The 15,042-nt window shown below is 38.9% G+C and overlaps 1 protein-coding gene across 1 annotated transcript in view; it reads right to left on the minus strand.

The window, feature by feature from the left end:
• LOC149228226 (Noc2p family) overlaps nucleotides 1-15,042 on the minus strand; it is a 144,268-nt gene that overhangs the window by 106,270 nt on the left and 22,956 nt on the right. The window contains exon 4 of the mRNA XM_089378106.1: nucleotides 703-763. Within this exon, the coding sequence (XP_089234232.1) occupies nucleotides 703-763 (61 nt within the window). The remainder of the gene's footprint in view (nucleotides 1-702; nucleotides 764-15,042) is intronic.

Below are 15,042 nucleotides of genomic sequence, written 5' to 3' on the forward strand. Positions count from 1 at the left end.
GGATTCAAGAACTCCGAGCCAATAATCCAATTCAACATAACTAGTACCATAAGATATAGGAAGAAAAATTAAAGAAGAAATTAATTGGGAAAAGAGACTCACTAGTAATAAGCATACTCACACTTCAAAAACATGAGAACAAAAAAAATGCATGTGAAAACCTTACAAAGCAAGGAACACGACATATGGATTGAATCAACTGGAATTCTACATAAAGGAGGCAATGCAAATACTACAAAGCATGTGGAGCAAGAAAATTTAAGTAGGTGATGAAATATTTCTAATTAATTGACCTTTACCACTATTTAGAATACAAAATGTACAGTAAAGCAATTCATAACCTTTACATATTTAGTTTATCATCATTTATCAGCTGAATTTTAGAATTTAAAAGGAGAACACGTTTATATATCAGTTCCTACATCCATAATTTAGATAATAAAAAAATTGTCACAACTGAAGATCTTAAAACAATGGTTTGCATTACATGCATGTAAGAAAGGAAGACACTTATATTGAAGAAGCTTTAGAGACATCTCACTCACATTATCATATATGCATGCTAACAGAAAATTCTACAGTACCATAGTAATATTAAAACTAGAAATTGAAAACCACAGTTCACATTATAGGCACATGAATTTTGCATTACACTAAAGCACTTCCAAATTTGTATAGAGAAAATCATGCCCACACTCGTACTTTTTCAGCAATTTCTTCCCAGCCTCCCCCCTTTTGACCCTATCAGTTCCTCGCTTTCCTCCTTGCAATCACAATATAAAGACAAATAAAAGCACTTAGAAAGAGAGCATATAAATATTTCATATTTTAATATGCACTTTCAAAACTCAAATCTTATTGTTCCTATCCATACTAAAATAAAAGCATCTAGTATAGTTGTTCTATAACGGAATCTTTGTCAAAGAATGCTAGTACCCAATAATATTAATTTGGAAGAGAAATAAGTAAAATGGTGGTGGCAAACAAGAATATTATGTGCAAAATATATCTATGGTGTTGGCTAACAAGTATATTAAGCACACCATATATACAGGTAGATAGGTAGATAAATAGTGTTGCAGAAATTGTTAAGTAATTCGTGAGTTCTATACAATCACTGGCCCAAAAACTGTCAATTTTTTACAGCCTTCAAAAAATAACATTTTTTTGGAAAAACAATCACAGAGCAGCAAAATTTTTGACAAAAGAAGTAGTTGCAGCAGATAAGCCACTCAAAAGGTAACCTTCTTGTATCAACTTTTCAATTAATGTTTGTTACCCGACAATTCTTTTCTGGATATTTTCAATACAAAGATTTTGGACCCTTATCAATTATTCACTCAGTCCTTCCTGCAATACTGGCATTTACAAGAGAGGACTCCCCATCTCTAGGGTGAGATACGATATTATAGCTGCCAGTAGCCTCAACGTTAACTAAACATTTATTGACTAACGTTTTTTGGCCAAGTTTTTCAAGTCAATAACCTTTGGATCCTTGTTTATTTTCACTGAGTTCAAGTTTCTGAAACACTCATGTATATGAGAGGACTTAGCTCTAGGGTGAGATAGGATAGTCTAGCTGCCAGTAGCCTCAACTTTGTGAAATTTTTAATATTGTAGCAGTTACTAGTTATTATTCTCCTATCAAATTTGATTATTTGTCTTCTGCAATTTATTTGCAGCAAATACAGAAAAAAACACTACTGCAACTTCACGGAAAATTAAAGCAGAAAATTAAATAAGCCACGGGAATTGAGAAAATATTGCACACACACAATAATAAACACCGATGTTTTTGGACAAATGTCCCTAGAAAAACCCCAGTGTGGGGAAAACCAGTTCTTCAGATGAGTCTATTATTTACTCTTCAGCGAAATTCTGTGATTGAAAAATTACAACTGTTTGCCGCAAATTAGAAAACCTCCAGAAAATTGTTTCTTTCACATCTGCAAGTCGATTTGACTTCCTGAAGAAAATTCGGCCCCCCTTATCCAATTTGGCCCTCCTCTAGAGCCTTGAACTGGTCCACATGTGCGGCCCTAGCAACTCGGCCTTCTTTGGCAATTCACATTGGCTGGGAAAATCACCTTCTACTGGCAAACTCGGCTTCCTCTGAGCAAATTGATCTCTCTGGCAAGTTTCTCCTTGCTCCGGCAACCTGGCCTCTCTGAGTCAATTCGCACTAGTGGAAACTTGGCCTCTCTCTACGGATAAAATCAATCTCCCTCGAACTCTGAGAAACTCGAAATCGCTGTGAAGAATTTGCTCCAGCAACTGTCTTCAATCACTGTTGATCGCGATCTACTAGTGCCCTCACACTATCACTACGCCCTTGCTATCACTACAAATCTGTGTCTCTGATGTGTTCTTCAAATGCCCATCGATTGCCTCTTATAATCTCTCATTTGTGAAAATTCGTAGACTCGAAGGAACCCCTACTGCAGCAAATTTGAATCTACTTCACCTACTTGATTTTTAAATTACATTCATCAAGTTATTCTTCTGAATACTAAAGAAAATTACTTATGCAGCCTACACTAGTTAAATATTTGATCTCATGAAACAGAAAACATAGCAAAGAACAAGATACATAGGACACACTTATTTTTGGACACAATACCCAGAAAAACCCAACGCAGAAAAACCAGTGCAGCAGCTCTGAGGGTTTTATTATTATGCAAGAGAAATATCTAAATACAAATCTATGATGCTCATCTAGCAATCATTTACACAGAAAATATTGGCGGAAAATCTGAGTGGGTTTTACCTCACTTCAACCAGCAAAATTCTGGCTGATCCGACACAAGACTGGCTAACCCCGGCTATTTCTGCGTCACCTCTTCTGCCCTCTACGTTAGCTTTCGCAATTGTTCCGACAGTTCCCGACAGTTCTGGATTCTACGTGACAGGCAGCTTTTCTGCATCAGCTCTCCCGCTAATGTGCTACCTCTACGTCAACTCTTCCAGTTGTTCCGACAGTTCCCGACAGTTTCGGTTGTTCCGACAATTCTGGATTCTACTTGACGGGCAGTTTTTCTACATCAGCTCTCTCGGCTACTGCGTTGCCTCTCTGCAAGCTCTCTCCGCCTCTCTATCAGTATTCTCTGGAAAGTCCTTCCGGATTCTCATTGCCCCTCAGCTACAAGATCTCCCCAATCGATTTTCCTCCTGAGAACTTCTCACCTCATAAAATCGATTTCCCCATTCTCTCTGTGTTTCCAAATGAACCCCAAGCCTCCATTATACTTATCCTGTTGAGTCTTCAACGGCTGAGATTAAGTCTCTAATCAACGACTAAGATTAAAGCATGACTTGATCTGCCTTCTAAATCATTCTCACCCATATTTTGATTAATACCCATTAATATTTTAGTTTTCCTAAGTTTAGACTTAGGAACCCCATTAAAAATATTAATTATTTTAATAAAATACAATCCTGGTGGAATTTCACCAAACGGTTTCTAGGTTCTTTAGAACTCATGTGCCTTAGCCTCTCCACCAATTTTCAAGGCTAGAGCACTTCCGATGCTACCAAAAACTAACACCGTTGAGCAACCAACGACCATGATCTAATCTCAATCAATGGCCAAGATCATCTTGGCCCCATCACATGACTTTTCTAGAAGTCAATAGAGGAAAATCTATTTGCCTCAATTAATTCTGATTAATTAAACCATTTCCCTAAGTTAGGAAAATTTAAAAACTAGATCATTAATTCTAATCAAGGTACTTTTCCTTAGAAACTTTTTGTGGGTATTAGAGAAAATTAATCCACAATGTCCCTTAACCTCATAGACACCATCTGAGACTAGAACACCTGTCTGAGCAACATAAACTAACACTCCCTCTTAGCAAGGAAGGTGTTCTGCATAACCACCCATCTTGCCACTGAAGAAAATGAATCTCGCCTTCCCCAAAGCCTTCATCACTATATTTGCTACCTGCTCATCTCTGTATATACTATTGCTTAACAATCTTGTGATGTACACAGTCCCTGATGAAGTGGTACCTGATGTCTATATGCTTGGACCTGTTGTGAAACACTCGATTCTCTGACAACCTAATGAAACTTTGATTGTCGCAGTGTACCATTGTCGTCTCAACCCTCTGACCAAACAAGGCTACTAGCAGTTTCTGAAGCCATATGGCCTTGCATGTAGCCATGCTCACTGCTATGTACTCTACCTCTACAAAACTCAATGCCACAGACTTTTGCTTCTGACCATACCAAGAAACAACTCTTGATCCCATGTTGAAGCAGCACCCTAAAGTGCTCTTCCGATCCATTGTATTACCTGCCCAGTCTGCATTAGTATAGCCAACCAACCTAGCATGATCACCTCGAGCATATCTAATCCCATACTCGATAGTGTTGTGCAAATACCTCAAAAAGTGTTTTGTTGTTGTCCAATGCACTCTCTTTGGTTCCACCAAGAACTGACAAAGAGAGTTTACTACATTGGATATATCTAGCCTGGTCTTGACCAAATACATGACAGAGCCAATCAACTACCAATATAAGGTGTGGTCTACATCCTTCTCCCTGGATGCGTCTACCTTCCTCCAATTCGTGATAATGGGTGTAGACATGGCTTTGCAATCCTCCATCTTGAACCTCAGGATCTCGATGCAGTATTTCCCTTGTGCAAGGAAAATCTCCCCATCTATCTACCACACCTTCGTGCCTAGAAAGTAGTGCATAAGCCCCAAATCCTTCATCTCGAACTCTATTGCAAGGTCCCTCTTGCACTCCTCTATGAGCCCCAATGAACCTATTAGAAACAAGTCATCTATGTACAAGACAAGAATGAGCACCTCACTCCCAACCACCAAGTAGTAGAGGTTCACATCTGCCTCACTCTTCACGAAGCCCATTCCTTGCATGTATCTATCAATGCGCTCATACACCCTAGGAGCCTGCTAGAGCCTGTACAATGCTCTCTTCAGCCTACACACATGGGTCTCTCTACTATGTGCTAAAAATCCCTCATGTTGTTCAATGTACACTTCCTTCTCCAGCTCACCATTTAGGAACGTTGTCTTGTCATCCATTTGATGGATCTACCATCCCATCTGTGTTGCTAATCAGATCACAGCCTTGATAGAAGTATACATGACCATAAGAGCGAGTGTCTCCTCATAGTCTATTCCCTCCTTCTGAGATAACCCCTTGGCCATGAACCTTGCCTTGTATATTTAATGTTGCCATTTGCACCGTGCTTGATTTTGAAGATGCAATGTGATCCAACCACCACCCTATCTGTCGGTCTAGGTACAACCTCCCACACATCATTCTGCATGATTGAGGTATACTCCTCAACCATTGCATCCCGCCACACATGTTGTTGTGCGGCCTCCTAATAGCTGGAAGGTTCGCTATCTACCAACTGACTGACCAACGCCATGTAGCCAGTGTACCTTTGGTTGTCTTCGCTACATACTGCTCGTCCTAAGAGTTCCCACAAACTCCTCAGCATCCCTGAGTGTCTGTTGAACCTCACGGTTCTTCCTACCCACTGTAGAAGATGGAATATGCACCTTTGTGTCCTCCTGATGCATCTCCCTGATCTGTTGCTCCATACTCTGCGAAGTCTTAAGAACACCTGCACCTCAGCTACTGCTCCTACTGGTCACTATACTTGTGCTCTGTTGCCGATGATCCCACTACTAAACTCTAGGAGCTTCTACTGGTTTCTCACTCTAATCATCAGCAGCTGGCAAATCTCTAGATCTCCTATATGCCTTGTCCTTTAGGAATTGACATCTCATTTGACTATAATTCGTCTGGCCCCTAGAAAGAAAATTCGATATGCCTTAAAGGTCTCACTAAACCCCACAAAGTACCCCCTCTATAGTATGATCTATCTACGAATGTGTGTCTCTCAAAATGTGACAATATGCCATGCTACCAAATATCCTAAAATCACTGACATCGGGCATCTTCCCTGTGAATGCCTCTTCTGGTGTCATCTTGCCCAACGCTCTATGTGGAAACCTTCTTTGTATGTAAAATGTTGTATTGCATGCCTCTTCCCATAAGTAGCATGGTAGATCCTGGTCATACAACAACACTCTCGTTGCCTATGATATAGAACGATTCTTCCTCTCAGCAACCCCATTTTGCTGCAGGTTGTAAGGAATCGTCCACTCTCTCTCAATCCATGACCTAGTACAAAACTCCTGGAACTCCTTTCCCATGTACTCGCCTCCATTTTTTGACCAAAGAACTTTGATCTTCATGCCTGTCGCATTCTCAACTAGAGCTTTGAACTCCTAAAAGCAACTGAAGACCTCACCCTTGGCCTTCAGGAAATATATTCAGATCTTCATGGAGAAATCATCGATAAAAGCAGCAAAGTACTTGTATCCCCTAAGAGACTTTGTGGACATCGGCCCACATATATTTGAATGCACTAAGTCAAGAATACGCTGTGATCTAGTGTCACTCCATAGAAAAGTTACTTTCACCAACTTCCCCAACACACATCCTTTGCAAACATTGTCATGCTCTATGCTCACCTCTGAAACACCTGTCACCGTCTCACAAAGAAATTGAAGTGCTCCATGGTGTATATGGCCCATGCTCCTATGCCATAGCTCCCATGATCCCTCAAATTGTTGTTGCTAACTAGTGCCTTAGGAGTGTCCATCTGCAACATGTACAATTAGCCACTCCTAACTATTGATTTTGGGTAGCATCGGATGTGCTCTAGCCTTGAAAATTGGTGGAGAGGCTAAGGCACATGAGATCTCCAAGACCCATAAATCGTTTGGAGAAATTCCACCCGGATGAGGAGTTATTAAAATAATTAATATTTTTAATGGGTTCCTAAGTCTAAACCTCGAAAAATAAAAATATTAATGTGTATTAATAAAATATGGGTGAGAAAGTTCTAAGTGATGAGGATCAAGCTAGTTCTAATCTTAGTCGTTGATTAGGGACTAAATCTCGACCGTTGATTCGTCAACAAGAAAAGTATAAGAGGAAGCTTGAGGGTCAGTTGGACACACACCAAGTGATCAAAGAATTCGATTTTCTAGGGCGAGGTTTGCTGAGGAAATCAAGTTAGTGATCAGAGTTGCAGTGAGGGGCAGTTTAGCAAGGAATTTTCATCCGAGGTTGAAGAATGTATAGCAGAGAGGCAACGCAATGCCGAGAGAGACAGCGCAAGCCTTAGAAGGGCTGATGCAAAGGCCGAAGAGCTGACGCAGAGGACGCAGAAGCCGTAGAGGTTGACGTTGGGCCTCAAAGGCAGAGCTGGGGAGATTCTGTGGGGCAAACTGGGAGCAGATCAGCAAATTTTGAGCCCGGAGAGGGTGACACAGCTCCTGGAGGAGTGACACAGTTCCAGAGCAGTGCTTGGAGCAACTTTTGTTGTCCAGCATAGGGAACAGCCAGAGTCGGTGTGGGGTTTGATCATCCGGTTGTTGATTTGCCGAAATATTCTCTATTGGGTGAGTTATTTCTAGCACCCTAGTTGTATTAACGAAATCTGCTTAATAATACAAAAACTCTATATGCTGAACTGATTTTCCCGAATTGGGTTTTTCTGAGGGCAATTGTCTAAAAATAATGGTGTCCCTTGTGTTATCGTCTCAGTTTATTTCAGTACATGATCTGTATATTTGTGAAGGTTGCAATAGTGTTTACTTCGATGTTTATGCAATTAAATAACTTGTTAATGTAAAGAACAAGTAGGAGATTGTAAACCAAAAATTGCAGTAGGGGTTTTTGATGTGTTAGATTCAGGAATTTTCACACTAACTCTAATTACTATAGGTGATCTCCAATCCTTGTCCCTAATTAGCACCTATGCCCCTCTAAAGAGTACATTGTACCCTTTATCCTAAGGGATACATACAGAAATCAAATTCATACCCAAGTCTAGCACATGCAATGCGTCATGAATCGGAATTGGCTTTGCCATTCTCCCTCTAAAACAGAACAGTCCCTCTTGCAATTGGGTTGCGTTTAGACTTGTTCCCCATCTGTATCTAGAATCTAATGTCCTCCTCCTTATAGTTGGAGAAGTACTCTCTAACTCCTGTCATATGAAATGATGCCCCGATGTTTATATACCAGACTCCTTGTGAGGTCGAGCTAGATAGGCAAGCTATTAGTGCAAATTCCTGATCCATCCTACAGAAGAGCTCATTTGCACTCGTTGAAGTTGTGGTCTGCTTCTTGCCCTTCTTCTCAATCTTCTTCCTTTGTGGACAATTGCTAACATAGTGGTTGATCTCGTGACAGCCATAGCATTTGACCTTGGAAAGTCCTTTTCACCTTTTGGGTTTGGCCCTTTGCTCGACCCCTTCTTTGCTTTTCCTTTCCCAACTAGGGTCACGTTCTCCTGCTACTCCTCACACTCTTATGAGTCATATTGTCGCTGCCACTGACAAGACTGAGCCTCAGCTCCTCCTTGGTGAAATCACTCCATAATCAATCCCAACCCAGTAGTGTGTCTCGTGATCTCATCCATTGATCACTTAGATGAATACATCCCACTGCTTCGTGAAGCCATTCAGGGTTATAAGCACCATCTAGTCATCATTTGGTTTATCTCACATTGCAGCTAACTTGCCCTTTACCAATCTAAGTCTAGTGAGGTAATTGGTAACATCTTCGCCTTTGTGCATCTTCATATTCCTCAACTTTTCTTTGATGAATAGCTTCCTCTTAGTGGTAGCATCTCGGAACAACTTCAAAATAGCGTCCCACATTTTCTTTATTGTATCCAACTTAGCAATATGTGGAACTATATGGTCCTTGACTCCATTAAGGATTATCCTCTGTGTTTTGGCATATTCCTTTTGGTATGTTGAAAATTGTGCTAGATCTATTTGAAGTTTGAACAGCTATCAGGCTGGTCACATATTACTTCAAACCATTTTCTTCCAACAACAAGGAAATTTTGGCTTTCCAAACACTTGACTAAATAAAACACTACTACAATTTCACCAAAAATTAAATAAGCCACAGGAACTGAGAAAATATTACACATGCCACACACACAATAATGAACACCGATGTTTTTGGACAAATGTCCCTAGAAAAACCTTATTGTGGGGAAAACCAATTCTTCAGATGATTGAAAATTACAAGTGTTTGTCGCAAATTAGCGAACCTTCGAAAAATTGTTTCTTCACTTATGCTAGTTGATTTGGCTTCCTGGAGACAACTCAACCCTTCTTATCTAATTCATCCCTCCTCTAGGGCCTCGAACCAGTCCACACATGCGGCCCTGGAAACTCGGCCCACTTCGACAACTCGCACTGGCTGGAAAAATCAACTTCGCCTCCACTAGAATTCGACTTCTGCTAGCAAACTTGGCTTCCTCTGAGCAAATCGATCCGGTAACTCGACCTCTCTGAGTTAATTCGCACTGCTAGAAACTCAACCTCTCCCTACAGATAAAACCGATCTCCCTCTAACTCTGAGAAATTGGAAATCGTTGTGAAGAATTTCCTACGACAACTTTGTCTTCAATCATTGTTGATCTTGATATGTCGGTGCCCTCATGCTATCATTGTGCCCTTGCTATCACTACAAATTTGTGTCTTCGATGTGTTCTCCAAATGCCCATTGGTTTCCTCTTATAATCTCTCGTTGAGCAACCAACGGCCACAATCTAATCTCAATCAATAGCTAAGATCATCTTGACCCCATCACATGACTTTTCTAGAAATCACTAGAGGAAAATCGATTTACCTCAATTAATACCGATTAATTAAGCCATTTCCCTAAGTTAGACTTACGAAAATTAATAAATTAGCTAATTAATTCTAATCAAGGTACTTTTCCTTAAAACTTTCTCTGGGTATTGGAGAAAATTAATCCATGGTGTCCCTTGTCCTCAAACACCATCTGAGAGTAGAACACCTGCTTGAGCTACATAAACTAACAAACTTCTCACTAATTGTTTATTGTCTGATGATTTTTTGTGGAGTTTTTCCTGCGTTGACAACTTTGAAATATTTTCGAGCTTTCGCTAAGTTCGAGTTCCCACAACACTGTATATACAAGAGAGGACTTCCTAGCTATAGGGTGAGATGGGATGGTATAGCTGCCAGTATTTAAGCCTTAAAAGTAAAAATGTCAATCATTTCTATGTCAGCTCAAACATTAACAAACCACCTACATACTACCTTGGCTAACCTATGAAATAAAAATACTTCAAGAAGGTTAACATTTGAACCAGACGTCACAATGAACAAAAAAAATAACAACCTAACAAAATGTCCTTGCAAGCCAAGCAACAAAGATAAAATTAAATTGAAGACACTTCTATATTAGTTACTTGAGTATGGACTGTTTGCTTTGCTGACTTTGTAGCTTCCATAGGATAAAAGTCATCATCATTTGAATCAACTATATATACAATACCAAAGGAACCTATGGACTAGGAATTTTGCCATAGGTTCTTCAGATTCTTGAGCATGCTTGGTTGATCTATCTGTCTCGCTTGAAGCTAAAGTTAGAATGTTAAAGACCTTCACTAAAACTCAGTTGGATTTCATTGAATTGACCAAACTAATCAAGGACTTTAACTAATAGGGAGACATTAAACAAACGATGGATTTATGAGAATACAACAATAGGATGTAAAACCTTGTATCTAGTAAGTTAAACTAGGATAGAAAACTAGTATCTAGTATGTCAAACATGTAGTAGAATACCAAATAGTCCAATCCATAGATGGGCTAAAATCTCATATATGAAACTCAATAACTACAATGGAGCAAAAATATTACAAAATGTTATTCGCCTTTATTGTTTTTTCCATTACAATGGATGCAAGTACTTTTATTTCTAAACTATGATAGTTACTTCTTATTTAGCGCAACAAGATGATCATTAAGTAATTATACTTCAAAAAATCAACCACGGAGAAAAATATAGATCACAATGCACAAAGAGACAACAAGATTTTACCCTGGGAAAACCCACTAGGGGGGAAAAACCCAGCAAACCTTTTCCTTAGAGAATCAATGCAACAAGAGATACATCAAATTCAAGCTAACCAGCAAGATGACAACCACAAGATGCCCAAGATGCCAAATCAAAACTTCCCAAATCACTTCAAGGAGCCTCTCAACAAACTTGCTCTAAGTTTGAACTCAGGCCGAATTTCAGCCTCTCCTTTGCCTCAGATTTCAAACAAATTGAATCATCTAAGAGAATAACAAAATTTATATATAATCATGCATTTGTGCTTAGCTTGATGAGAAGATTCACCAACAACAAAGAGCCGGTGCATCCTGCCATTACACAGTTTGACACCAATTTCATATCTCTTCAATCATTATTGAATTCTATGTGGGGATGTGAAGACCATGTTTCTGGAACAAGAAAACCCTTGTTCACTATAATTTACCAATTGCAAACACATTTGTGTGCATAAACAATATATATTTTATTATTCAATATTCAGATGATGATTTATAAGTCCTTGGGCGGTTCACCTTTGTAGGTGTTTACTGGCCACAAGGACTAGAGAACATGTCTTTTGACATATGTGCCCTTTCATAATAAATGGGCAATTTAATTTTAACTAATTTATTAATTAATTAATATTTATGAATTTATTATTATTTTATTTAATTAATATATATAATTATGAATATTTTATTCATAACATTGCCTCTCCCTTAAAATGCTTTGTCCTCAAAGCATAGGCAATGTTGGGTGTCATTGGCAAAAACTTCTTGTCTCCCATGATGAGTCTTCCTCTGGTAGTTTCTTCCATTTGAGAAGGTATTCTTTAATTGTCTTGGATCGTAGTACTTTCTCTCTGGTAGCAAGTATGCCTTCAGGTTCTAATATGATCCTTCCTTCTTCATCAGTCTTAGGTATTTTTTGTTTGAGCTATTTGATTTTGACCCAACACTTTTTTGAAACTTCATACATGAAATGTGTTGTGGATTCGACAATTGTCTGGTAGCTTCAATCCATTAGCAACGCTACTTTTTTTTTTTTATTTGGTATGGCCCATAATACTTAGGAGCTAACTTACTTTTCCCTTGTTTTTTTAATTATAACTGCTTATAGGGTTAAAGTCTGACGAAAACCCAATCTCCTTCTTCTAATTCTCTTTCTGTACGGTGTTGGTCGGCTTGTTGCTTCATTCTATTGCATGCCATTGTGAAATTTTCTTTTAACAAGTTAATGATTCTTTGGTTTTCCTCTAGGTGGTTCTTTACTGCTTGAACCTTGGAATTGTGTAACGCAAAATCCTTCTATTTGGGTGGTTCATAGCCATATAGGGCTTGGAAGGGAGTCATTTCAGTTGAAGTGTGATAGGTGGTATTGTACCACCATTCTGCTAGGTGTAGCCACTGAGACCATTTGTTTTGTTCGTTGGTGATGAAACAACGGAGATATGTTTCCAAACATTTATTTACAACTTCAGTTTGACCCTCTGTCTGGGGATGATAAGTTGAACTCATGTTGAGATATTCTTGCTTGGTGGCAAAAATCTTTGCAAAAATTGCCTTTAAATTTTGTGTCTCTGTCACTGACAATAACCTTGGGAAAACCATGTAGTTTGTAAATGTTTTTACATAACACTTCCGCAATTTGCTTGGTTGTGTCAATTTTTCTGATTGCCATGAAGTGGGCATATTTGGTGAGTCTATCTACTATGACATATCTTGTCCTTACCATCAGACATAAGTAGTCCTTCCATGAAATCCATTGAGATTTCCTCCCATTTTTTATTTGGAATATGTAACGGATGTAGTAACACAAGAGTTGGAATATTTTCACTCTTATTTCTCTGACAAACATCACATTCAGCGACATACTTTTGGATTTCCTTACGCATACCTTACCAATAAAACGATTGTCGAATGTTGTAGTAGGTTTTGAAGAATCCAACATGTCTAGCTGCAGGAGAACTATGAGATTCTCTTAGAATTTCCATTCTAAATTTGGATGATGGAGTTAGGTAAATTTTACCTTTGTACCACAATATGTCATTTTTCCATTCAAAGTTGGTATATTAACTGATATTTTCAATCATAAAACCACAGTTCACATCTTTGGCATACTCAACTCGTATTTCGTCTAACCAGTCAGGAACAACTACCAAGGCGACGCATGTTGTGTTGTCATCATCTTTTTGTGAGAGTGCATCAGCTACGACATTTTCCTTTCCCTTTTTGTGCAGTATATCCAAGTCGAATGACGAAAGTTTATCCATCCATTTTTGTTGTTCTGTTGATAATGTTTTTTGTTGAAGTAGGAATTGAAGACTATTGTGGTCGGTTTGAACTGAGAACTTACTTCCGGGCAGGTATTCTCATCATTTAGTTAATGCATGTATGATGGCAAGCATCTCCTCTTGGTAAGTCGACTTCAAGCTTTCCCGTTTGTTAAGCTTCCTGCTTTCGAAGGCTATAGGATGGTTGTCTTGCATTAATACTGCTCCAATTCCAAATCCTCAAGCATCACATTCGACTACAAATAGTTTGGAGAAATCTAGAGTAGTCAGTACCGGTGTGGTTGACATTACCCTTTTTAGATTCTCAAAGAATTCGTCTGCTTGTTTAGTCCATTGGAAAGCGTTCTTTTTTAACAAGTTTGTCAGTGGCGCAGTCAAATGTGCATAGTTCTTTATGAACCTTCTGCAATATCCAGTTAAACCTATAATTCCTCTCAGTTTTGATATGTTCTTGAGTTTTGGCCATTCTTTAATCGCTTTAATTTTGTTGGGATCCACTTTGACTCCTTTGGATATGATGTGTCCCAGGTATTCAACTTCCTTCTGCTTCGAATAGTTATTAAATCTTGAAGGATGTGTCTAGGTCCCAAGAAATGGTTCAATGTTCCCACATTTAACTTGATATAAGCTGAAATATTCTTTAAAAAGGTTTGATCACTTGAAAATGGAGCACAATGCCCCTTTGGTTGCCCAATGTTGACATAGAGGAACCCTCCATGACCCACACATATGAGGTGGCATGCAAATTGACCAATCCCAAAAAACTGCCTTGTGGAGAAAACGGCTTAGAATATTTGTCCAGGGTTTTGCTTGAGGAAGGTAGGTCATGTCAGGAGGATTCCAACAAGCTATCACATGCCCATATTTGAGCTAGGGCATTATCTGTAGGTTCACTTGAAGAACTCGCACGTGTGAGCTGGAAATTGTTGTTTTGTAATTGCATTGATGCTAAAACTCCAGCATTTTGCTATTTTTGGTCTTCAAGAGGTTGGCACATGTGATAGGAGGCCCTCTCCATGGCATGCAACATCAAACATTTCACATGCAACATAAATGTACTTTGCCACCTTTTACTCATACATTACTATGCCCACACTCCCCTTAGCCTGCTGAATTTTGCTTGAAAAAAAAAACCTTCTTTTGCCAAAATTTCAATGTGCCATGTCGAGTATGAATGATACTGAACAAAATGAGTCCTTGTTGAAATTTTGACCTGGGAGCCTTGTGCATTGAGATTCCGTGAGAATAGGCAAAAAATTTCCTGTCTCCAATCTGCCCTGCTAAATCAAATTGAATTTTAACTATAGGTACCCTGCTAGAAGGAAGGGTAACACACCCTCCAAGTAATTTTCTGCAATCTGGAAACAGCCCTCATTGTGTGATACTAGCATGTTATATCAGCATTATCATACCTTTTCAGCTCATTTGAATCAAATGCTGTTAAGACCTCTATACTCAATTTTCCCTAATTGGATGTTTGGCACAAAATATAACACATAAATCAATCATTTTCTGTTTTACTAAATTTGAAATTAATATGACCTTCAAGGACAGATTTAGTAATCCTAGCCTTAGGCATACCTCCCTTGTGTCAGAGGAGAGCTGGCCTAAAAAGAGAGAAACAGCAATTGTGGTGACAATGCATACACTCTTCTTAGTTGCCTCTATGATTGAACTCATTAGCATGTCTTTATAACTTGATTGCAATTTTTGGTGGTAACACAACCTACATACTAAGCTTTTCCAAAAAAGGAAAACGTGAAGAACAAGTAAAATAACTCTTATAAAAAGACTTCAAAAAACCATCGAGAGCATGGTAA

The sequence above is a fragment of the Pinus tabuliformis genome, chromosome J (genome assembly GCF_031772625.1).
Source record: "Pinus tabuliformis cultivar Carrire ecotype Pingquan chromosome J, CPIR1, whole genome shotgun sequence".
NCBI classification, from domain to species: Eukaryota; Viridiplantae; Streptophyta; class Pinopsida; order Pinales; family Pinaceae; genus Pinus; species Pinus tabuliformis.